This window comes from Prionailurus bengalensis, chromosome B4 (assembly GCF_016509475.1).
Source record: "Prionailurus bengalensis isolate Pbe53 chromosome B4, Fcat_Pben_1.1_paternal_pri, whole genome shotgun sequence".
Classification (NCBI taxonomy): domain Eukaryota; kingdom Metazoa; phylum Chordata; class Mammalia; order Carnivora; family Felidae; genus Prionailurus; species Prionailurus bengalensis.
In genome coordinates this window covers 20,237,873-20,262,356 of record NC_057358.1, presented here as the reverse complement: position 1 = coordinate 20,262,356, position 24,484 = coordinate 20,237,873, and the positions used below count along the sequence as shown (strand labels likewise).

General features: G+C 38.7%; 1 protein-coding gene across 11 annotated transcripts in view; it reads right to left on the bottom strand.

Moving 5' to 3' along the window:
• Positions 1-6,579: 6,579 nt before the first annotated feature.
• The window catches only part of MLLT10 (MLLT10 histone lysine methyltransferase DOT1L cofactor), a 238,329-nt gene continuing 220,424 nt past the window's right edge, over positions 6,580-24,484 (bottom strand). For all 11 annotated transcript variants that reach the window (XM_043561632.1, XM_043561629.1, XM_043561630.1 and 8 more), the window contains 9 exons: positions 23,769-23,886; positions 22,337-22,409; positions 19,414-19,568; positions 17,252-17,440; positions 16,735-16,823; positions 16,237-16,598; positions 15,102-15,198; positions 10,682-10,891; positions 6,580-8,386 (listed from right to left, as the gene is read on the bottom strand). In XM_043561632.1, the coding sequence (XP_043417567.1) occupies positions 8,342-8,386; positions 10,682-10,891; positions 15,102-15,198; positions 16,237-16,598; positions 16,735-16,823; positions 17,252-17,440; positions 19,414-19,568; positions 22,337-22,409; positions 23,769-23,886 (1,338 nt within the window). In that variant the 3' untranslated portion in view covers positions 6,580-8,341. The remainder of the gene's footprint in view (positions 8,387-10,681; positions 10,892-15,101; positions 15,199-16,236; positions 16,599-16,734; positions 16,824-17,251; positions 17,441-19,413; positions 19,569-22,336; positions 22,410-23,768; positions 23,887-24,484) is intronic.

Below are 24,484 nucleotides of genomic sequence, written 5' to 3'. Positions count from 1 at the left end.
AGAATTCAGAATAATACTCAAACTTTAGTCAACTATAAGAAACACAGACACCAAATGAAATTAGGAAAACAACGCATGAACAAAATGAAAAGTTCAACAAAGAAACTATTAAAAAACACTGGGGTGCCTGGGTGGCTCATTTGGTTAAGTGTCCGACTTTGGCTCAGGTCATGATCTCGTGGTTCATGAGTTTGAGCCCCACATCAGGCTCTCTGCTGTCAGCTCAGCACCTGGAGCCTGCTTCGGATTCTGTGTCTCCTCGCTCTCTGCCCCTCCCCGACTCGTACTCGGTCTCTCTCTCTCAAAAATAAAAACATTAAAAACTTTTGTTTTTAAATAAAAAAAAAAAAATAACAACATCAACAGCGGCACCTGGGTGGCTCAGTCGGGTAAGCGTCCCACTTCAGCTCACGTCATGATCTCGTGATTCGTGGGTTGTAGCCCTGTGTCGGGCTCCGTGTGACAGCCCGGAGCCTGCTTCAGCTTCTGTGTCTCCCTCTCTCTCTCTGCCCCTCCCCTGCTTGCACTTTGTCTCTGTCTCTCAAAAATAATAAACATTAAAAAAAAATTATATATAAAAAAACATCAACAGAAATCTTAGAGCTTAAAAATATGATGACTGAAGAACTCAACGGAGAGCTTTCAAAAGCAGACTTAACTAAGCAGAAGAAAGTTATCAGTGACCTAGAGGACAGGACATTCGAAATTATTCAGTCAGAGAAACAAAAAGAAAGAGTAAAGAACGCCTATGGGATTTATGGAACACCATCAAAAGAAATAATAATCACAGTATGAGAATTCTGGAAGGAGAAGAGAAAGAGAAAAGGTCAGAAAGTATAATTAAAGCAGTAATGGTAACAACTGAAACTTCCCAAACCTGGGGAGAGAAATGGACATCCAGTTCCATGAGGCCCGAAGGACCCCAAAACGGTTGAATATGAATAGGGCTACACCAAAACACATTATAATTAAATTGTTAGAACCGAAACACAAAGAATTCTGAAAGCAATAAAAGAGGAGAGAGCAATTACACACAGGTAAACTCCCTAAGACCATAGGCAGATTTCTCAAAGGAAACATTTCAGGCCAGGAGGGACTAGGATGACATAGTCAAAATATTAAAATAACTGTCAACCAGGAATTCTATACTCGGCGAAGTTGTCCTTCAGAAATGAAGGAGAGATAAAGACTCTCCAGAAAAACAAAAAGCTGAGGGAGTGCATCACCACTTGTAAGACCAGCCTTCTTTGAGTGGAAGTAAAAGGACACTAATTAACATCATAGAAACATTAAAAGGTAGTATAAAACTCACTGGAAATGGTAAATATCTAATCAAAGATTCTGTAATATGGGAACAGTGGTGTAAAATTCACTCACAACTGTAGTTGAAAAGTTAAAAGCAAACAGTAAAAGTAACCATGACTATAATAAACTTATTACTGAATACGCAATACAAAAAACATGTAAACTATAACATAAATAACCTAAACTGTATTAAACACAAATGAATTAAATTCTACAAAGTAAAATGGCTGAATGGACTCAAAAGCAAGTTACAACTACATGCTGTTTACAAGACTCACGTCAGCCTTAAAGACACACACACAGACTGAGTGAAGAGATGGAAAAAGACCTTTCAAGAAATGATAACAAAAAAAAAAAAGAGGAGCTGTACTTTTATCAGACAAAACAGACCTTAAAAATGGTAAAAAGAAACAAAGAAGGTCATTAAATAGTGACAAAGAAGTCAATCCACCAAGTTGATATAACTGCAAATATTTATGCATCCAACATCAGACAACCTAAATATATAAAGCAAAAGCTAACAGAGCTAAAAGGAGAAATAAACAGCAGTACAAAAACAATTGGGGACTTTAATATCCCACTCTCAAATCAACACGGATAAACAATTCAGACAGAATCAATAAGGGAAACAGCAGATTTGAACAACACAATAGAACAAATGGACCTAACAGACATAAAGAAATTTCTGACAATAGCAGAATACACCTTCGTCTCAAGCACACACACAACATTTTCTAGGACACAAAATATGTTGAGCCACAAAACAAGCCTTGGCAAATTCAACAAGACTGATTATCATACCAAGTATCTTTTCCAAACACAGTGGTATGAAACTAGAAAATAACAGGAAAGAAATTGGAAACCTCACAAATAAATGGAAATTATACAATACTTTCCTGAACAACCAATGGTTTGAAAGAGAAATTCAAGAGGAAATTAAAGCAGCTTGAAATAAAAATGGAAACAAAACATACCAAAACTTATACGATGTAGCTAAAGCAGTTCTAAGAGGAAAGTTCATAGCAATAAACACCCACATTAGGAAACAAAGATCTCAAATAAACGACCTAACTCTGTGCTTCAAGGAACTAGAAAAAGAAGAACAAACTAAGCCCAAAGTTAGCAGAAGAAAGGAAATAACAAACATTAGGGCAGAAATAAATGACATAGAGAACAGGAAAGTAACAGGAAAAAAATTAACAAAACTAAAAGTTGGTTCTTTGATAAGATAAAATTGACAAATTTTTATCTAGACTAACCAAGGAAAAAAGAGAGAAGATCCAATCCAATAAAATTATAAATGAAAAAGACATTATAGTTGACACCACAGAAATACAAAGGATCATAGGAACCTACTATGAACCAACAAACAGGGCAAGAAGAAGAAACAAAAAAATTCTTAGAAACATAAAGCCTACCAACACTGAATTAGGAAGAAATAAAAAAACCTGAACAGCCCAATTACTGATAAGATTGACTCGGTAATCAAAAATCTCTCAGCAAAGAAAAAAGCCCAGGGCCAGTTGGGCTTCCCTGGTCAATTTTACCAAATATTGAAAGAATTAACAACAATCCTTCTCAAAGTCTTCCCAAAAAATCAAATAGGAAGGAATGCCCCAAACTCATTTTATGAGGCCAGCACTACCCTAATACCAAAGCTAGAAACAACACTACAAAAACAAAACTACAGGCCAATATCCCTGATAAATAGATGTAAAAATTCTCAATAAAATACTAGCAAACCTAATTCAGCAGCACATTAAAAAGATCACTCCTATGGAAGCCAGTTTGACAATAAATTATATTTAAAAAAAACCAGACCGGGGCGCCTGGGTGGCTCAGTCGGTTGAGCGGCCGACTTCAGCTCAGGTCATGATTTTGCGGTCCGTGAGTTCGAGCCCCACGTCGGGCTCTGTGCTGACAGCTCAGAGCCTGGAGCCTGTTTCAGATTCTGTGTCTCCCTCTCTCTGACCCTCCCCTGTTCATGCTCTGTCTCTCCCTGTCTCAAAAATAAATAAAAACGTTAAAAATTAAAAAAAAAAAAACCAGACCATTCACCATGATCAAGTGGGATGGTTCAACATACACACATCAATGTGATACATCACATTCACACAACGAAAAAAATCAGATCACCATCTCAACAGATGCAGAACAAGCATTTGACAAAATTTAACACCCATTCGTGATAAGAATTCTTAACCAATTCAGTATAAATGAAATGTATCTAGGAGCACCTGGGTGGCTCAGTCAGCTGATCATCCTATTTTAGCTCAGGTCATGATCTCATGGTTCATGAGTTCGAGCCCTGTGTTGGGCTCTGTGTAGACAAGCTCAGAGCCTGGAGCCTACTTTGAATTCTGTGTCTCCCTCTCTCTCTGCCCTCCCCTGCTTGTGCTCTCTCTCGCTCTTGAAAGTTAAAAAAAAAAAATTTTTTTTTAAATAAAAAAAAATTTGAAATGTGGGTGCCTGGGTGGCTCAGTCGGTTGAGCAACTGACTTCAGCTTGGGTCATGATCTCACAGTTTATGGGTTCGAGCCCCACGTCAGGCTCTGTGTGGACAAGCTCGGAGCCTGGAGCCTGCTTCGGATTCTGTGTCTCCTTCTCTCTCTGCCCCTCCCCCACTCACATTCTGTCTCTCTCTCTCAAAAATAAACATTTAAAAAATGTTTTAAAAAAAGAAATGTACCTCAACTGAATAAAGGCCGTACATGACAAGCCCACAGCTAAACTCACATCCAATGGCAACAGGTTGAAAGCTTTTCTTCTAAGATTAGGAACAGGACAAAGATGCCCACTCTCACCACCCCTATTCAACCTAGTATTGAAAATCCTAGACTCCACCAAAAACAGACCAAATCAATGAATTCAATAAAGTTAAGGATACAAAATTAACATAGAAAAATTAGTAGTATTTCTATACAGTAACAATGAATTCTCTGAAAAAGAAATAAAGAAAATGATCCTATTTACAACAGCATCAAAAACAAGGAAATACTTAGGCATAAACTTAATGAAGGAAGTAAAAGATCTCTAACCTGCAAACTACAGTGATGAAAGAAATTGAAGACACAAATAAATGGAAAGGTATCCCACATTCATGGATTGGAAGAATACTGTTAAAATGTCCTACTACTGAACCACCATATATAGAATCGGTGTAATCCGTATCAAGATTCCAATGGCATTTTTTACGGAAGTAGAAAAAAAAAACAATTCTAAAATCCGTATTTAACCACAAAGGCCCCTGAACAGCCAAAGTAATCTTGAGAAAGAACAAAGTGGGAAGCATCACACTTCCTGATTTCAAGCTACATTATTAAGCCATAGTTATCAAAACAGTCTGATTGGCCTAAAAACAGATACATAGACTAATGGAACAGAATCAAGAGCCCAGAAATAAATCTATGCATGTATGGTCAACTAGTATTTCACAAAGGAGCCAAGAATACTCAATAAAGACAAGACAGTCTCTTCAATAATGCCCAGCACTGGGGAAACTGGACAGTCGCATGTAAAAGAGTGAAACTGAATGCCTATCTTATACAACTCACAAGAATTAACTAGAAATGAATCAAACACTTAAATGTAAGACTTGAAACTGTAAAACTCCTAGAAAAAAACATAGGGAAAAAAACTCCTGGACATGGGTCTTGGCAATGATTTTTTGGGTATGAAACCCAAAGCACAAGCAACAAAATAAAAAAGAAGTATGTGAGACTCTGTCAAATTAAAAAGCTTCTGCACAGCAAAAGAAACCATCAGCAAAATGGAAAGACCTATGAAATGGGATTTGCAAACCACATACCAGATAAGGAGTTAATATCCAAAATATATAAAGAACTCATACCACTCAAAACACACGTGCACGCGCGCGCGTGCACACACACACACTAAAAACCCAAATAATCCAATTTTAAAAACAGGTAAAGGACCCAAACAGACATTTTTCCAAAGATACACGTGGCCAACAGGTACATAAGAAAGTCCTCAACATCACTAATTAACAGGGAAATTCAAAACAAAACCGTAACAAGATATTGCCTCACACCTGTTAGAATGGCCATCATTAAGAAGACCAGAGGTAACAGGGGCGCCTGGGTGGCGCAGTCGGTTAAGCGTCCGACTTCAGCCAGGCCAGGTCACGATCTCGCGGTCCGGGAGTTCGAGCCCCGCGTCAGGCTCTGGGCTGATGGCTCGGAGCCTGGAGCCTGCTTCCGATTCTGTGTCTCCCTCTCTCTCTGCCCCTCCCACGTTCATGCTCTGTCTCTCTCTGTCCCAAAAAATAAAATAAAACGTTGGAAAAAAAAAAAAAAAAAAAAAGACAAGAGGTAACAAATGGTGGTGAGGAAATGGAGAACAGGAAACCCTTGTGCACTGTTGGTGGGACTGTAAAATGGTGCAGCCACTGTGAAGAACAGGATGGAGGTTCCTCAAAAATAGAACCACCATATGATTCAGCATTCCTACCTTTGGTAACGTATCTAAAGGAAACAAAAACACTATGTCAAAGAGCTTTCTGCACCCCATGTTCACTGAGCATTAGTCACAAAAGCCAAGACATGGAAACAACCCAAGTGTCCACTGACAGATGAATGGATAAAGAGGCTGTGGTATACACACACACACTCTCTCTCTCTCTGTCTTCCCCCCCCACACACACACATGGTATGAAATATGTATATTACACACATATAACATGGAATAGTACTCAACCATAAGGAAGAAGGAAATCCTGCTGTTTGTGACTCATGGATGGAATTTGAGGGCATTATGCTAAGTGAAATAAGCCAGACAGACATAGAGAAATACTGCATGATCTCATACTTGCCATCTACAATCTATTAAAAAAGAGCCCAAGAGTGAGAGAGCGATAGACAAACTAACTCATAAAGATCAGATTTGTGGTTACCAGAGGAAGGGGCCTGGATGAGAGAATTGGATGAATGTGGTCAAAAGGTAAAAATGTCCCATTTTTCTAGAATAAATCAGTACCAGGGAGGTACTGCACAGCACGATGGCAGTTAACACTACGGTAGGACCACGTGAAAGTCGTTAAGAGAGTAAATACTAAGAGTTCTAATCACAAAGACAAAACTGTTTTCGTTCTCTTATTTTTGCACCTGCAGGAGACGACGGATGGTAACTAAATTTATTGTGGTGATCATTTCACAATACATAGAAGTCAAGTTATTGTACTATATACCTGGAGCTTACCCAGTACTGTATGTCAATTATATCTTAACAAAACTGGGAAAAGGAAATGACACAGAGTTATAAACATTATTAAATTTTATTAACAAAAACTTTGTACATTTTCTTTAATACATGTGGAATTTTACATCTAGGTAAAATAACAACACATTCAAAATTTACCATTTATACAAATTGTTACAGAATAACAACCAGTGGGTTAAATAAGTAAAATAAACCACACCGATTTTTTTAATTATCTACAAAAGATTTGACTTTCTTTAAAATTCCCCTGAACATATAAAAATAAATTAATTTTACTTTTCAATTAAATCTACCAATTAGAAATATTACAAATCAAAATATCAATGTTATGAATTTTTCACAATACAAAACAGATTCACAAAACCTTATTTACAGAAATGAGGTAAGAACTGTGCAATGTTTAACCAAGAGACATATTGCAGAATTAACATGTTCTTCCAGCTAAGTACACAGTGGAGGTCTAATTACAGCTGGGTCTTTTCCACTAATAATTCACACATTTGAGAACAGTTCAGTGATTACATCCCCAATTGTTTAATTTCTACTCTGCCATAGCGTCACCCCAGGGGCGTGGCTACCCCAAGTGCAAGGACTGTAAATACAGATTTCACCTGTTTCAGGAACTGCAGTTGTTCGGTCTGTTTGAAATCACCGTCAGTAAACGGGAAGCTGTTTAAATTAACAACAACAACAAAAAAACAAAGTAAAAAAAATAAACTAAAAACCTTACCAAATCCACTCATTTTTCTTGTGACTCATTAGTGGATAAACACCCAGGTAATAGTTTTGCCTGAGCTATCTACAGTGGCATAGAAAGTTTTCAATCAAGGCAGAAGCACGGGGAAGGCTGCTGTGCGGCACCGACTGCTCCCACTACTCACAGGACTGACGACGCTGCAGGCTCGGCTGTCCAGAGCCGTTTCAACACAACGGAGGTACGAACAGGCACTTGATTCAGGCCAAACCCTGCCAGCAGTTTCCAGAGTGGCCCCTCTTTCTGAAAGAAATCTTTCACTTTGAATTGATCTGGTTCCCCCAGCAGCCTTAGAACTCACTTAACTCAAAATATGAGTAGTTAACTTTAAAACACGAGTAGGTCTAAGCACTTTAAAAAAAAAAAAAAAAGTGTTTAGCAAAAGAAAATTACCTTTAGCAGAAGCAGACATTACCAGCCTAACTTGATTACCAAAATTGGCCAAATCCCATCATAAAGAAAATTTTTAGAACAAAGATTGCCAAGTCCCAGTTGATGACCTATTAATTTGCAATATTTAACCAATAAAACTCCAATAGAAGAAATCGGGACAGTTCCTTAAAATCTGTCTTAAGATCGGACTCACAGAGCAAGCATACTGTAACCCAAACAAAAGACTGTATTTCATATTCCAACTTGTACAACAAAATCAAAGTTTATAATGGAACACGTCTTTAGTTTTGCTGTTCATCTCTCCAATTTATAACAAAATGACTTGTGCACCAACTATATTAAATTTCTCTTAGGTTGATAAATTCATTGCATGTAAATTATTTCATTGACAAAAGTTAGTTATTAAATTTTTTTCTCAAAGTTCAAAACAATCTGGGTTGAGGGATGGGGGGCATGGAAATTCCATTTCAGTGCAACAAAGCAACAAGAAAATTAATCAAAGCCTTACAAGAATGTCCTTGTGGCAATTAATCCTTTGCTGTGCAGTTCATTTCTTGTCGCATTTCTTCATAGGTGTGGGAGGGCTGCCAATGGCAGCCAGATCAAGTGCTAGAGCAGCAGGAGAGGCAATTTCTAGAGGTTTCTCAAGTGTCAACTTTTCTCTTGAGTGACAGGCCCAGTTTTATCACTAAGTCTCTGCAGTTAAACAAAATCAAAGGCATTAGCTAAACGAATCTGTGGCCCACACTTGAGGTAACCTTCTCTTAAACTGGGATTAAAACTGAGATAAATGGTGGTACATATGGTTATTCCAATCTTCTACAAGTTGGCATGACTACTTCTCCGCACAATATAAAGACATGAATTTACTGATAAACATTATTGGCTGCTTTATATTAACTTCAGCAGGGCACAAAGACAGAAGTGCCCACCTGAAGCTCAGAAGTAGAGAACGGATGTAAATATCATCCCCCAAATTGACTTCTTCCACAAAAGTAGTAACATGGTGTTGTAGAAAATGAACTAAGAAAGTCATAGTTCTGATCCCACATGTCCTATTTGTCCCTTAAGCTTTAATCTCTTTGAGTCTCCTTTTTACTCTCTATAAAAAAATTTTAAAGCCTTCAAAGACTGAAATCACACATACTATTGTATCTAACGGAGATAACATTATAACACAGAGTAGGGTACTCAGAAATATTATTTCCCAGCCTTGCTTTTCTCCCATTAGGTCATACTGCTTATTTTCCTTATTTACTATTGTGGTTTTCCATTATTTTAAAACCAAAAGGTTTTCCATTAAAATACGCATTCCATTAGAAAATGCATCCCGGTACAACTCAGGAAAGGGCAGCTTATAAATCCACGCGCACCTCGTTTTGCTGCGCTTCGCTTTATTGCGCCCCCCTCAAACTGAAGGTCTGTGGCAACCTTGCGTCAACCAAGTCTGTTGCTGCTATTTTCCAACAGCATTTGCTCGATTCGTATCTCTGTGCCACATTTTAGTAATTCTTGCAGTATTTCAAACTTTCTCATTATTATTATAATCGTCATGGGGGTCTGTGATCAGTGATTACAACTTGCCGAAAGCTCAGATGTTAGCACTTTTTCAGCAATGAAAAGCAGTTTCGATTTAAGGTATGTACTTTGTTCTCTTAGACATAATGCTGCCGCACACTTAACAGACTACGGTATAGTGTAATTTTTATATGCCCTGGGAGCAAAACAATTCATTTGACTCGCTTTGTTATTGTTACAGTATTTGCTTTGTTGCAGTGGTTAACAGTGGCACTGAACTCCCACTACCTTCAGGGTAAACCCGTAATTTGCTTTTTTAACACAAGAAAAAAATTGAGAAAGGAGAAAAATGGTGTAAGAAGTTCCTACTTGAATACAGAATCACTGAAATTTCCCACGTCTGGGAAACACTGGAGAGGTGACTAGGTTTGTGATAATGACAGTATTCACCATCAGGAAGTCAGAGAAACAGTGGGGCAAAGGCACCGAAGAGTTGATGACAACCAGTAAACCTGTATTTTGAACCAACCCTTGTTCACTAAAGACAAACTAAAGCTTCTGAGGACGAACAGCACAGTACACAGCAAGCTTTCAAAGTGACAGAAAAGAGCAAACATGGTGACTTTCCACACCGTTATCTGCCAAGTGTCCCACCTCATTGTTTCCCTTCTTCCTTTTCCTGACGTCCAGTCTCCATTCTCTATCCCAATATCCTTCCTCTAACACGGCTCTGCCCTGAACTCGAATTTAGGGGAAACATTTATACTCCAGTAAAGTAGACCTGACTGAAGGGGGGAATTAATAGAAAGAAACAGCCTCAAAATGTGTGCTGCTATACGGACAGTACACTGTCCCTGCATTTATTTTTAATTTATCTTCACGTGTACGGTGAAAGGGTAAGATGCTGTCAGTTAAAGGAAATTAATAAAAAATTTAAATTCCATTACAAATGTGATTATGATTTACTTTCTTTTTAAAATTCATCTGGCAGAGTAACTGGAGTGCCCTAAAATTTATGCATTAATCTTATTATAAATATAATTCAGTTTTAGAAAGTACTTTAAAGCAAAATAATAAAAATATTCCAAAATTATCTAGACTGGTTTTATAATTACAGATTGATTAGACAGAGATCCTCAAAAAACCCCAGCTATTAACTTTTGAATGGACTGTCCCATACCACTTACTACATAGCTAAAATACATTTTCATTTTCAAATTGCTAAATTATAAAACGTCCTTCAAACCATATGCACAAATTTAAACCAATATACTCAGGGGACATAGAAACTGGCTTGGGTCCTTCATGTTTACACTGGCCAGCTGCTGAAACAACTGGTTTTAAGATGAAATTATCAGGGGAATAATACGTCTAAAAAACAGTGAGAGAGGAAAACTAGAGACAGTCATCTCTGATTAATCAATACAATTCTTTCCCTAATTCCACGAGACAGGATAAAGCAAAGACACTTACCGTTACTTTCTGACTTGCACCGTCGCCGTGGATGGTGAGGAAGGGGTTGGTGGTCGCGGGGTGAAGCGGCGGCGCCTGGGTGCCCGCGAGCAGGTTGTTGATCGGTATTTGCGTGGGCCCAGGCATCTGGAGCTGCTGTAGCTCAGGCTGGTGGTGCTGCTGGTGGTGGTGCTGTTGCATCAACTGATACAGAAGGGCCTGATGTTGTTCCTTAGGGAAGAACATGTGTGACAAGATGAGTTCCCATCCCAGGCACAGAATTCAGCAGGCAGTGAAGCCTGACTTTCTGTTTTCTTCTTTACATTAGATAATACTAGATATTTAAATAGAGGTCACATTCATACTACTAAGAAAGAAAACGAGTATCTCATCCAGAAAAATACACTGCACTAGGTAATAACCATCTGCTATAAAATGTCTGTATTATCAGCGAATGGCGTATTTTCAAAACAGGGCAAACCAATATAGGAGATCTCTATTCAAATTAGGTTATCCATGATAATGAAGGGCAGCAGCAGCCTAGAAGTCACAAGTTATCTGGATCTGACTTCAGAAGGTGGGCCATTCTCATTCTCAATTCTGGGAACCTAAAGACACTTTCCAATTTCTCATTCATGTCAACAGAGAGTGCTCTCTTGCTGTAGTTATGAGACTATTCTTTGCAGCAAATATGTATTTTATTTCTCGAGTGTTTTACTATGTGCCAGCCAATGTTTTGAGACATATCAGTGGGGGGAAAAAAATCTCTGCCCTCTGTGTCTCAGCCTGGTGGGGGGAAGAGGGAGAGACAAACAAAAATGTTACCATGTGATTATTGGTAAGGATCCGGGTAAACAGGAGGGTAAGACAGTACAGCAGGGGTGAAAGTCTGAAACACACAGGTCAGGGCAGTTCGCACTTAGACAAGGACTTGGGAGGCAAGGAGGGAATTCGCTACGTGGGTATGGGGGAAGGGAGGGGACTTCTAGACTGATGAAGCAGCCAGTGCTAAGGGGCGATGTGGGGGTATACCCAGTGTGATCAGGGAACAGCCAGGGGCCCGGGGGCAGGCAAGAGACAAGTGCACAAGTAGGACACGTGGGAAATGTGGGCCTCACGGTGGTAGGCCGTGAACACTCTGGCTTCCGCTCAGAGGAATATGGGAAGCCGAGGAGGGATGCAGTCTGACTTGGGACTTCTTGATGGATTCAATGTGAGGCATCAGACAAGAATGAAGGACGACTGCAAGGGTTTTGGCTTGAGCAACTACAAGCACGGTGCTGGCTTTGGCTAAGGTAGGCAAAACTACGGGTGGAGCAGGTCTGTAATAGATCCGCAGTGCAGTGTTGGGCGTGTTATGCTTGAAATGTCCGTTAAAATACCCAAGTGGAGATCTCAAACAAGCAGCTGGATACAGGAGTCTGAAATTCCAGAGAGGGGCCTGGGCTGACGAGGGAACATCCACACATATTTCAAGCTGGAATGGAGGATGGGATTTAAGTTCTTTGACTGGAGGAGGAGATCACTGAAATCTAGGATACTCTAAAACTGAGAGGCTGAGGTGAGGAGGAGGAGGACCCAGGAAAGGAGGCTAAAAAGGAATGAATGGTTAGGTAGGAAGAACACCGAGATAATGTGGTATCCTGAAGGCTAAGGGAAGAAAGTTTGCAAGGAGGAGGGAGTGATCAACTCTGTCAAATGCTGTTGCCAGATCAGGTAGGAAGAAGAAGGACAACTGTCCCCTGGACTCAGCAGTACGAAGGCCATTCTGGCAAGCAGAAAAACGGGGCAGCAGTTGCTGGGGCTGGGGGATGGCCAAGCAAGAGTTTTTCTTAAAATGAGAGAAGTAAGTACGCCTTAAAATAAAACGTGATGCCTGTAAAGGAACAAATGTCACCCCACAACCTTGGCCGACAAAGAAAAGGTAGAGTTTAAACCACTTCGGTTCTTGTGGCCTCTAAGCAACAGTATGCTAAAACCTCCTAATCGACCATGTTCTAGAAATGAGACTATTATAATCTTGATTAACAGGAAGAACCCCCAATAAACTGAATTTTAGTACTTCGCATTAAGATGAGAAAGAGATAAGAAAACAAGGCCACAATTTAGTGCAACCATTAAAGAAGAATTTATATACGATCTCTCTTTTTACCACCGTAAGAACAGTAACAGTGAAAATGATGATCCAGAATCAAAACAAGTATTTTCAATATATTTTTGACTAAAGCAAAAAGTGGGTAGATACATTTTATTTTCAAAGATTTTAATTTTTTTAAGAAGATTTAAAAATATGTTTTTAAGTGTATTTATTTTGAGATAGAGTGTGCATGAGCAAGTGGGGGAGGGGCAGAGAGTGAGAGGGGGAGAGAGAGAATCCCAAGCAGGCTCTGCACTGTCAGTGCAGAGCCCAATGCAGGGCTCAAACCCAGGAACTGGGAGATCATGACCTGAGCCGAAGTCAGACGCTTAACTGACTGAACCACCCGGGCGCCCCACTTTTTTCTTTTTAAGTAGGCTTCACGCTTAGCACAGAGCCCACAGCGGGGCCTGAACTCACAAATCCAAGATCAAGACCTGAGCTGAGATCAAGAGTCTGACACTTAAGTGACTGAGCCACCCAGGCACCACCCTCACCCCACCCAGGCAGTAGACACATTTTAGAAAAAAAATTACAAACAAAGGCTAAAATTCTGAGTTAATTAAATAGTGCATTCTCCAAGCAGTCCAACTCAATGAAGTACGCTAAGGAAATAGAGCTGGACAGAGTCACTGACCACATCTAACCCCGTCTCGCTTTAAGTTTATGACTGCACAGGGCCAGAGTTCCTTGCATGTGAGCCACACACTTCCAATCTTTTTTTTTTCTTTTTTTAAACACTTTGTTTTTAAGTAAATCTCTACACCCAACACGGGGCTCGAACTTACAACCCCAAGATCAGCAGTCATATGCTCTACCAACTGAGCCAGCCAGGCACGCCGTCCCCCCACCCCACCCCACCCCCGGCACACGCGCGCGCGCACACACACACACACACACACACACACACACTTCCAATCTTGGTCAATTCTTCCTCTCTTCTTCAAGACACCACGTTTACTTCTCACCAAAAGCACAACTGCCAAAAACCTCTAGACAGCCAAATCCAGTGGTCAGTTCTTGTCCTCCCAGAAACATTTTACACATCTTGAGTCTTACCTTTGTTCAGATATTTATATTTCTGCATCCTTTCCTTGGACTCCAGACTCCTACAACTGTCCCGTCCACATTTCACCTGAACATCTAAACACACGTGGCAAACTCGGCCTGCCTGTAACAGAACTTCCGTTTTCTCGGCAAAACCTGCTGCTCCTCCGAGTCTTCCAGATCTCAGGAAGACTCAACACCCAACTGCTTAGGACTCCTCTTTACCTTGAATGTCTGACAAACAAGTCTTGTTGGTTCTATCTTCAAAATACACAATCCCCGACGGTCGCCTGCCCTTACTTACACTGTTCTACGACACCACATCTTGTCTGCGAACTACTCCAGCAGCCTCCCTGTTTCTTCTTGTGCCACCATCTCCCATGCAACAGCTAAGCCGATCTTTTAAAAATGTGAATTGTTATATCACTGTTATTCTGTTCACATCCTCCAATTAATTCTTTAAAGTAATCCTCAAAGGAAAAGTGAGGCTATACGCAACAAGATTTTAAAAGCTGAGATACTTACTAAAACGAGGTGATTAGTACACTATATACTATTTTGACACATTTGACAATTTCCACAATAGACAAGCTTAAAAAAACACGAACGGCTTTTCATCATACTTAACATCTAAATTTCCTGCCCCGGACGGCCAACCAAGGCCCACCTGTGACCTCCTTTCCTCTGTACCAGCCTCTGTCTTATTCTGCAGTCATGCCGGCCTTTCTAGTGTTCACAACATAAACACACGCGGTCTTTCACAACTGTCTCCCTTCCATTCACCCATGGCCCAAATTCACGCTCCTTCAACTGTTAATTCAGGTCTGTACTCAAAAGTCACATACGCGAAGAGGCAAGACTCTCTTATGTAGAAAGGCCCCCGTCCCACTGTTCCTCTGTCCCTTCATCCTCCTTTATTTTTCTTCTCAGTACCTCACTACCAAAAGCTATACATGTATTTATCGTCCATCTCCACCGTCAGAGCGAAACTCCGTGAAAATACAAAGTCGCCCTCATCACATCACCATGGTCTCCAAGAGGACCACGCTACATGGTCTAATATTCGTAAATGAATAGGTAATAATGTCGCCACAGGTACCACAGATTATACCAAATGGCAAGACAAACTGTTTTTGGGTGACGCATCCCATAATGCTGTTCACAAAGTGGATAACCTATACCCACACTGAACGCCTATTACAACTTGGGTCACTTGCTCCTAATAAAAATCAAGTATTATCAAAACGCAGAACTTACTGGCGTGAGCTGCTGAGAATTTAACAACTGCTGAAACTGCTGTTGGTGAAGATATATCTGTCTTTGCTGGTCAGAAAGTAATCCTAGTCCTGAGGCACTGAAAAACGATTACAATTCTTACTTTCTACTAGATACCTTTAATGGTTTTTAACATGTAAAATGAAAGACAACTTTACAACTTGACGTTCAATAAGTTAGCAAAGTCAAATTTTTAAACACAACACTTTCTGATCACAAAATCATGTACAAATATCTTATTTCCCTTTCTCTCTGTATACAGATAAACAAGAATTCACATTGTCAAGAAACGTTTTGTTTTCCTTCTTATTATACACCAAGAAGGCACTAAGTATTTTATGGCATAGAAATTTAAATGTTTGTAACATACATGTAATAATTTTTATTTATTTAAGGAGAACTTAACCCACACTAAGTAAGACATATGTAAAACAAAGAAAGAATTTCAACTACTAATTGACTTGACCTAACCTTTTTTTTTAATGGTCCCAATGGTCAGTAAAATTAAGCACCAATCAAAAGGGAGCCAGAAGAGATAGTTTACTAGTATCCCCTGCAATCCATTTAAAATGATTTATTCCTCAAAAGTATGTTCGATAACAACATGGCTTTAGTCTCCCTATTTTGAAGTCAAATGAAATGCCAGTACAATGAAACAGTTTCACTCACTGGAAATTCAAGATAAATATTTGACCTTCACCGGTACCAAAAGCTTTGATTATAAAATTAGCAAAATTGCATAGCTCAATTTTAAGAAATCAATATTCATATGTGACCTCATTACAATACTGTTTTTCTTCAGAATTTATGATACATGAAGGTATCGTAAGGGGATGAAGGTACAAGGGGAGAGAACACAGATCAAGAATGAAATTTTTCGCACAGAATATATTTCATGCTTTGCTACTAACAGTGATTTCATTTTGTTTTAATCTGAATGACTTAAGTTTCAAAAACAGTTCTCGCGATAACACAGCTGGCCTAGAAGTTTGCTGGATTTTAATTTCTTTGACTGCATCTACAAGAAGCACATTAAAACTCCCAATCTAACGCATGGACAGCACTAGTACTGTGTGGCACGGAAAAACCCAAAGTATAATTAAGTGGAGTTTCTTACCTGTTAGTCAGTGTGGCTGGCATTGGATGTGTTGCATTAGGTGGTACAGTGGTGTGGGTGAGGGGGGTAGGGTTCTGTGATATTGTGACAGGGGTCTGAATAACCCCATTTAAAGCTCCTACAATGCCATTAATTGCCAGTTGGTTACCTGGCAAAGCTCCAATTATTCCACCCACTCCAGGCACTGCAGGAATGGTGGATGTTACAGTCTGCATTCCACCAGCCAGTGCCCCCACTGTCACACCATTGACCTGCTGAACTCCGCTAACGCCTGAGCCCGGCTGCGCTGGACTCTGCCCAGCGGGAGGTGGGGTAGAAAGAGCAGAAGAGCTGCTGGTGCTCTGTCCACTGGAGGTCAAGTCCTAATGCAAGAAGGAACAGAAACTTAAGTGTGGAAGAACACAGCAGAACTGTGTAAAATCATTTGAAGCCATTTAATGGGATCTACTATTGTTCATCAGAAAAACAGAGAAATGAAACTAACCACACCCAAATTACCTGATTTAACACAGGAAGAGAATTATCAGGTAAAAAGCTGTTTCCCAGATGAGGGCTCTTACTGCTGTTCAAGGAATCAGTAGTAGGAGCTAGAATAATAAAAGACAAAAAGAAACCTATTTACCCTGTTAAATTACGTCATGTGTAAGATTAAAGGCTTATCTAAAAAGCTTATCCTGGAGCCCACATTAAAAACACTTAAATATTAAGTCTTGCTATTTCTAATACCAGTTTAAATGGGAAAATCTATACCTCTATTGAAGACTATGGCTTTAAATCAATAGAGATCACTACACGTTTAAATAACTATTATCGTTAAATTATGTACTAAAGAAGTCAGAGCAAATTCAAGTCGATCACTTAACAGATTCTTCACGTTCTCTGAGAATAAGCTATCATTCCTTCTCTTAACCATCTTCATGTAACTGGTAACCAGTTATTATTCACTTATTATGAAAAAGATATTGAGAGTCTATCCTACTTTCCCTTAGATACAAAATAAACATTTCACACTTACCATTCTGTGCTGAAAATGCATGCATTTGATGAGATGGGCTAGGATTTGTCGTTATTGTTGGAAAAGGCACTGAGAGCTGTGCATTCAGTAACTGAAGACGTTCTTTTTTGGCTGTCAAGTTTTTAATCTGTTCTTCTAATCTTCGATTTTCAACTTGAAGCTGATGTAATGACTTCAGCATTCCTAAAACTAGCAAACATTTGGATGGCTTTAATAAGGACAAGTTCCCACACACGACTAAGTATTTTACAGACCTAAGTGTCAATAACTTTAGAAATAAGTTAAAATAGGAAAGCGGAAATTCTGTAAAGCACTTTTATATTACTAGGTTTTATTTCTAAATTTCCTTTTATTTCTAAATTTATATGTAGATATAAATTGGGAAATAAATAAATACAGCATAATGTATGTGTGTGTATGTAAGCATCAAGGGATAGTGGGCCTGGATAATACCTTCTGGGAACTTTGTTGCCACGTATCAAAAAAATCCGCCCACCTGGTTCAGGTAATTTCCATTTCTCAAACAAAACTGATAGAACGTTTACGTTTTATTCTCGCCAAAATAAAAACCTAATCACAAAGTCGAAGTGCCTGCCCCAATCCTTCATTCAAATCGTAGTTCAGATGGGAAAGAATCCCTCCAATATCCCTCACGGCAATCAAGAGCGCAAGTGCGCCCGCGCGGCTCGGTTCCGCTCAGCGAGGGCGAGCCGCCCGGCCTGCTGCTGCACACGTTGCCCAGCAGGGAGCAGTGTGCGCGCACCGCAGCCCACATCCCAACTCCCACAGGAAGGCGTGTGCTGTCTGTAAACGAGGCCGTTTCCATCCGGCCTCGTCACCTCAAATACAGTTTCGATTCCTTCCACAACTCGGACGTCTCAACTGACAACACAGAGTAGTTATGCCAGGGTGATGGACGCTTTAAAAGTTCTATGTACGTATTAAAAGTTGTATTTGTTTAACATGCCCTCAGGGCCTTCCGAAGACACAACTGTACTGGTACAGCCGTCTGTGGTCATTTCCCAAGGATTTAACTTTTATCCCTCCTCTTCAAAATCCCACAAAGAAGCCCTTAGTGTACCCAAATGAGATGCAACAAGACTAAGCTAAACCTGTCCTCCAGCTATCATGTTTAAAGGATTATCCCGGCATGAATTTCCTCACAATTAGCATTTTTTGTCAAGGCACCATTCACAAAAAAAAAAAAAAAAAAAAACCCACAAAAACAAAACAAAACAAAACAAAAACCCCACAATTTATGGCACTTGTCTACTAACAAGAAGCAAAATGTTTTGTTTTAATATAATAAACTAGCAAAAGTTTATATCCCCAAATGATAAAAAACCATCTATTTTTTCCCCCCAAAATATATATCCTTAACACTATCCCAGCTTCTCCAGGTACCTACCACTTACAGGAACTTTGCTTTTTTGGCTTTTTTCACCCATGGCCCTCCATAATACTTAACACTGGAAATACTAAATATGTATATAAATATATATATATATAGGTATAGATATAGATATAGATATATGATACAACTTAATAAGTGAATGATATTTAATGAATGAAAATTGTATGTAATTTAGTAATCATTATTCTTGCTCATCTAAATTATAAAATTAGGAAGACAGCTTGCCATACTTGACTATATGCATTTTTAAAAATGAATTCTCTAGAGGTAAGCAAGTTTTCTTCCAACAAGTGAAGAGAAGATGTAACTCACGTGTTTTAGCAAAATGTGAAAACTGGTAAGAACAAAGTACCAACGTGAAACTAATTCAAAAGAGTAATAATAACCACTCAACAGATAAGTGCTTACTATGAGCTACGCAATGTTCTTCACATTTTTTATGCCATTTAATCCTCAAAACAACACTATGATATAGGTACATTATTAGTCCCATTCTACAAATGGGAGATTAAAGCATACTGACATCAAGAAAGTTGCCCAAGATCATATTGTTAAGAACAGGTAAAGTGAAGTCCAGTAGTAAAACTGTAGAATCCCTATTAAACCACCACTCTATACTTTCTCACCATATTACAGAAAACATATTTCATAATTTCACTGCTACTCCTGATGAAGTGTGTCTGTTACATCCATCCATCTGTCTGTCTGTCCATCTATCTTTCTGTAAAGACATGAAAAGAATACTTACTGTCACTAGGAGTACCCTGTTCTAATAAAAACTGCTGTCCTTCACTCCACTGCCTCTCCAAAAGCTGTTCTATGCTGGCTGCTACTGGAGGCAGATTTTCCAAACTGCTGTTGACTGGTTGATCATAGCGAATCTGTAAGCTGCTTACAGGAGATCTGTTGAAAATATTAACTCTCAGGTTAAACAGAAAGAGAGTGCATTTACGCTTCTTACCTTATGCTGGCCCGTTTCCCGTACAAGTTTTCTAACTCTAGGCTGCCTATGCTGGAAGAATGATAAAACCATTATCCACCCTAAAATTGAGTAATTACCATTCTTCCTCCCCAAATTATAAAAATCACAGGAATAGCTGGCTAGACTCAGTAATTAAAAACCACTAGAACACATAAACACAACACCAATAATCTCTGAAATAAGCTGTAAAAGAACTTGATACAGCCTTAGACAAAGGAGGGAAAGATAGTATTAGAAAACTTTAAAATAATTAGCCAGAAAAGAAGAGTTCCACAATTCTGCTTTAATATGCAAAACACCAGAGGAACACTGTACAATTATAATAATGTAGAAAGCATTTTAATACACAATCAACAGAATCTCAAATATCAGTAAAAAGATGATTTTGAAGGAACCCTTTGTTTTAAAGTAAAAAATACTTATTTTCTAGTATTTTCAGGATTAAGGAGCATTAGCAAGACCAAAGTAAATTTTTATTTGAGCCCTTTATACACATTTTTCTAAAACGTCTTAGACCTATACTTCAAATGGTAATAACTAACTCTTTCAAAGCAAATATTACTTATATTAAGATAAATATATAATGTTCTCTCGTCCACTTTTTGTCTTAAATTGGTAAGCATGCCCATTTCTGGTCTCCAGCCTCTACACTAACATAATATATTAGTAAAGGGCTTTGGAGTTTCCAAAGTGTTTCCATGTAATTATCTCATATGATCGTCAGAACAACCCAGAGAGAGAGAGAGAGAGAGAGAGAGAGAGGAGTCAAAAGCGTGGCTTATTGGTTCCATTTCTACAGGAGGAAATAAGATGGGGCTTTAGTGACTTGTCCAAAGACACACTGCCGATAAATGGCAGAGCTGGGGCCACAACTCAGGTCTCTAACAACCACCGGTGTTCTGCCACTGCCTCAGTATGCTTCTCTATAAAAATCTCTTTGAATAACAAGTTAGACAAATGAGGTTTTTTATTCTACACATAAACATCACATGCTACATATAGTTGACCATCCCTCTTCAAATAATACATTATGCCAGGATACTTTAGGCTATTACATGTCAGGCTGATTTTTAAAGGATAATATAAAGTTGGAAATATATGCTAAAAATAATTTAGTATGATTTATTGTTGGAAATTCCATTTAGCTAATGAAAACCTGAGAACTATTGTGCTAAGCAAAATAGCACTAAGGGATCTCGCAGAATTTCTGGGTAGTTTCTAGGATATTTTAAGAGGGGAGCATGGACATGCTTCCTCCACTAAACACACGAGCAAAAGTCCGCCTAGTTTTCTACTTTGAAAAGAAGAATAATAGAATAGTACAGAAGTAATCACAGCATAAAATTACAAATTAGTCGTTGATGTTATCATTGTGTGCTTCTGATTCCTAGTTTCAAAAGAAGAAATATTTCATTTCCTATAGTGCTCAATTATGAAAAATACTACTACTTTTAGGTCATCCAAGAATTTTATAGGAAAAGACACACCTAGTGGTACCACTAGAAAATAGCAAAATTCGACGTTACTGAACTAATCTACTGATAAAGATGTTCCTTAACAGACATTACCAATATATCAGCAATACAACAACAGATACTAACAGTATCATCGCATGAAAAATTTAATTTTTAATAGAATTTTTAAGTTTGCATAGATGAAAAAAAAAAAAAAGACTCCAGAATGGGCTTTTCCCTCCTTCTGTTCTCCCTTCTCACCCAGTCTAACCACGCTTGAGGCACAGTTTACAAAATTAGACAGCAGAGAGCAAACAAACTAGAAGAAGGCATAGAAGTTAAAAGTCGTATATAATTAATAAAAAGAGAGCTAGGGCCTAAAGTTCGACTGTTTTCCATAAGCTGGCACAATATTCCCTTCTGCCATTCTCCCCACTGAGAACAGAAGATGTGGGCATTTAGACTGTGCTCAGAAAAATTCAACCATTTCAGTAGAACTTTGCTAAGAGTGTCCTGCTAACTTCTTTATCTCCTATCAGAGATATTTAAGGCACCTAAGTTCGTTCAGATAATATCTAAGACAATTTTACAGAACAATGTAAAACATTTATTATACTTTGATTCAAACAATTTTAGGAACTAGAGGGATTTTACTTTATTTTATTTAGTTTATTTTTTTTAGGAATCTCTACACCGAATGTAGGGCTCGAACTTACGACCCCAAGATCTAGAGTCCCATGCTCTTCCGACTGAGCTACCCAGGAGCCCCGAGAAGTAGAGGGAATTCAGAAATGAGCCCCAAGAACTAGGAACCGGAGATGAAAGGGTTCAAGTGCATTGCCTACAACAGAGCTAAAACTGGAACCCTAAGTTGAAAGCCTGGAGTCGGTAGCTTCGAGAGGTTTTAAAGACTATTTCATAACCAAAAAGAATTAGCCAAATTAACGTATTTAACAGTACCAGTCGCTAAATGTACAAATGATAAAAACAAGAGAGTTCAAATTGACTGGAAATCTAAGAAAAGGTAGGTCCTTCTAAAAGCTCAAAGTCTGACCATGTGTTTAAATTAATATTCAAATTAATTGAGAATCATTTTTCTTGACTGTCCAGACAGGCTTCTTATCTACAGAATGCTTTTACAGCCTCACAAATGTGTGCTCTGATAGGAGATAAAGTAGTTTCCAAATCTCCAAACGTCTCCTTTGCCTCGCCTCTGCAGAGTAAACAGCGCTTACCGCGGTGAGAGACTTCCTCGGGGTGAGCTTCCTCTGCCAGCAAGGCTGCGGCCATTGTCTCCGAGATCTTGATCTGCAGTGTAAATATTTCATAGCTGATAAAGTGACTCTCGCTAGATAAGAGGTTTTAAGCTCTTGCCCTGATTTTCCCTAAAACGTACATAAAACCTTTACCACTACTTTGCAGTTACTCTGAAAGTAGATCTAGTATGTTGCTAGTTCAGAATTGCTGAACTGTGGCATGTAAGGCGTTGTCCCTACACGTTTTTGTGGGTGTAGAAGGCCATGGATTATGTTCCGTTCTTTCATTCCTTTCAATTTTACAGCACAGAAGCGTGGTTTGCATTTGCAGTACCCTCCCCTCAGCCACTTTTAATTTCTACGGTTAAAGTAATGAATCACAGCTGTGGACAGCTAATCTGTATGCTTATCACAGCAAATCCTGATGCTTTGTATTTTTTAACACTTTGCATCCCAAGACAAGTCATAAAATACATAGTGGACGACATAAAGCCACACACCATAACTAAAATTACACATATTACACGGATCCTCACACCAAGAATAAAGTTAAATATAACACTAAATATTTAAATTGACAAAAAACAAGTAGGAAGATAGCATGCTGGACTTAAAAGGAAAAAAATTAATTTCTTCAAAATAATTCTTAGGTAACACCAAATATCTCTGCCTGGCAAGTAACCTGTGTCTCCCCTACAGTCAGTTCCTTATAAAATCACCCTATCTGGCCTCTTTCAAGGTTGTCCTCCCCTTATTCTGAGTCAGGTAACCTCTGACCTGAAAGGGTAAAGACATGACTGATCCATTCTTGGTGAACTGCTAAACCCATTCCCTTCCCCCAAACAGGCATGACTACTTGGACATGTCAACAAATCCTTAAGGATGGAATGAAACAAAGCAAATCCAGTGGCTCATTAAAACAGTACAAGAGGCAAATGCTACAAAATGTCAACTGGTAAAAATTCACAGGATTACTAAACACTGTAGAAATTCTCTAACAGGATTTTTTTTTAACCAAGTTTGTGTAATGCAATTTCATGAATTATGCAAATAAAGGTTTAGGCTATTCACAGAAAAGCCCAGTGTTATGTTACTTTCATTGCACAGAACTGAGAACTGAACACATCAATCACAAAAGTCACAGGAGACATTGTTGCATTCCTGCCTGCTGATGGCTCTGCTTAAACATTTACATTTCAGACAGTAAAAAAAGCACATCACTATTTTGCAGCACCGCACACTATTTACTTCCAACTGTGACTCTTTTGGTTGGGGGTGGGGGTGGGCACAATCCTGTATTAACCACACCTTTAGACTTTTCAAAGAAAATGAGCCAAAGGCAGGGATGGGGGGGGGGGGGGGGGGGCGGGATTTACGCTGGGGGAGAGCTGAAAAATTCTTGAAAACTTACCTGTTTGACTGTTTTCAGACTGAACTATAAGAGCTGCCATTGATGAATTTGGATTTAATCTATTGCCATACATATGAGATGGTGCCTGACTAAGAGAAGATCCAGATAGGGTATTTGCCTAAATGAAAAGAATTACAAAAATAAATGAATGATATTAGAAAATATCTTCACGCTTTTCCTAATAGACCTAGCAACTGTTTTCTCTAACCTAAGAATATAAGCAAACATCCCTGACTTTCTAAAGAGCAAATTTTATTCTTTCTTGTTTTACCATTCCAACATTTCAACTTTTTTGAAATAATTCCAAATAAAAAAAAACAAAGACTGGCACATTCAAAGTTAACTACGCTAACTTTAATTTCAAAGTATCTAGTCACTAACAAAACCCAGTGGCATGGTAACCATGTGAACATATGACTAATTATTTAATCTTATTAAACCATTTACAAAATAAAGGCAGGTAGACAACAGATGTCTAACAAATGCTTCAGTCCCTTACATCACAGGCTGGCTAAGAAGGTCAAAAGGGCCAATTTCTACTTTTAGTATTTTAACTACACAGAGCTATATTTCCATTGCTTAACTCTGTCATTAGTAAAACCTGCACACTATTCTGTTACTTCCTATTTTGATAGACTTGGAAGCCTGCTGCTTTTTCTGTTTTGTTTTGTTTTTATTTTAAAAGAAAGCAAACAGGCATCACAAGTATGTTTTCT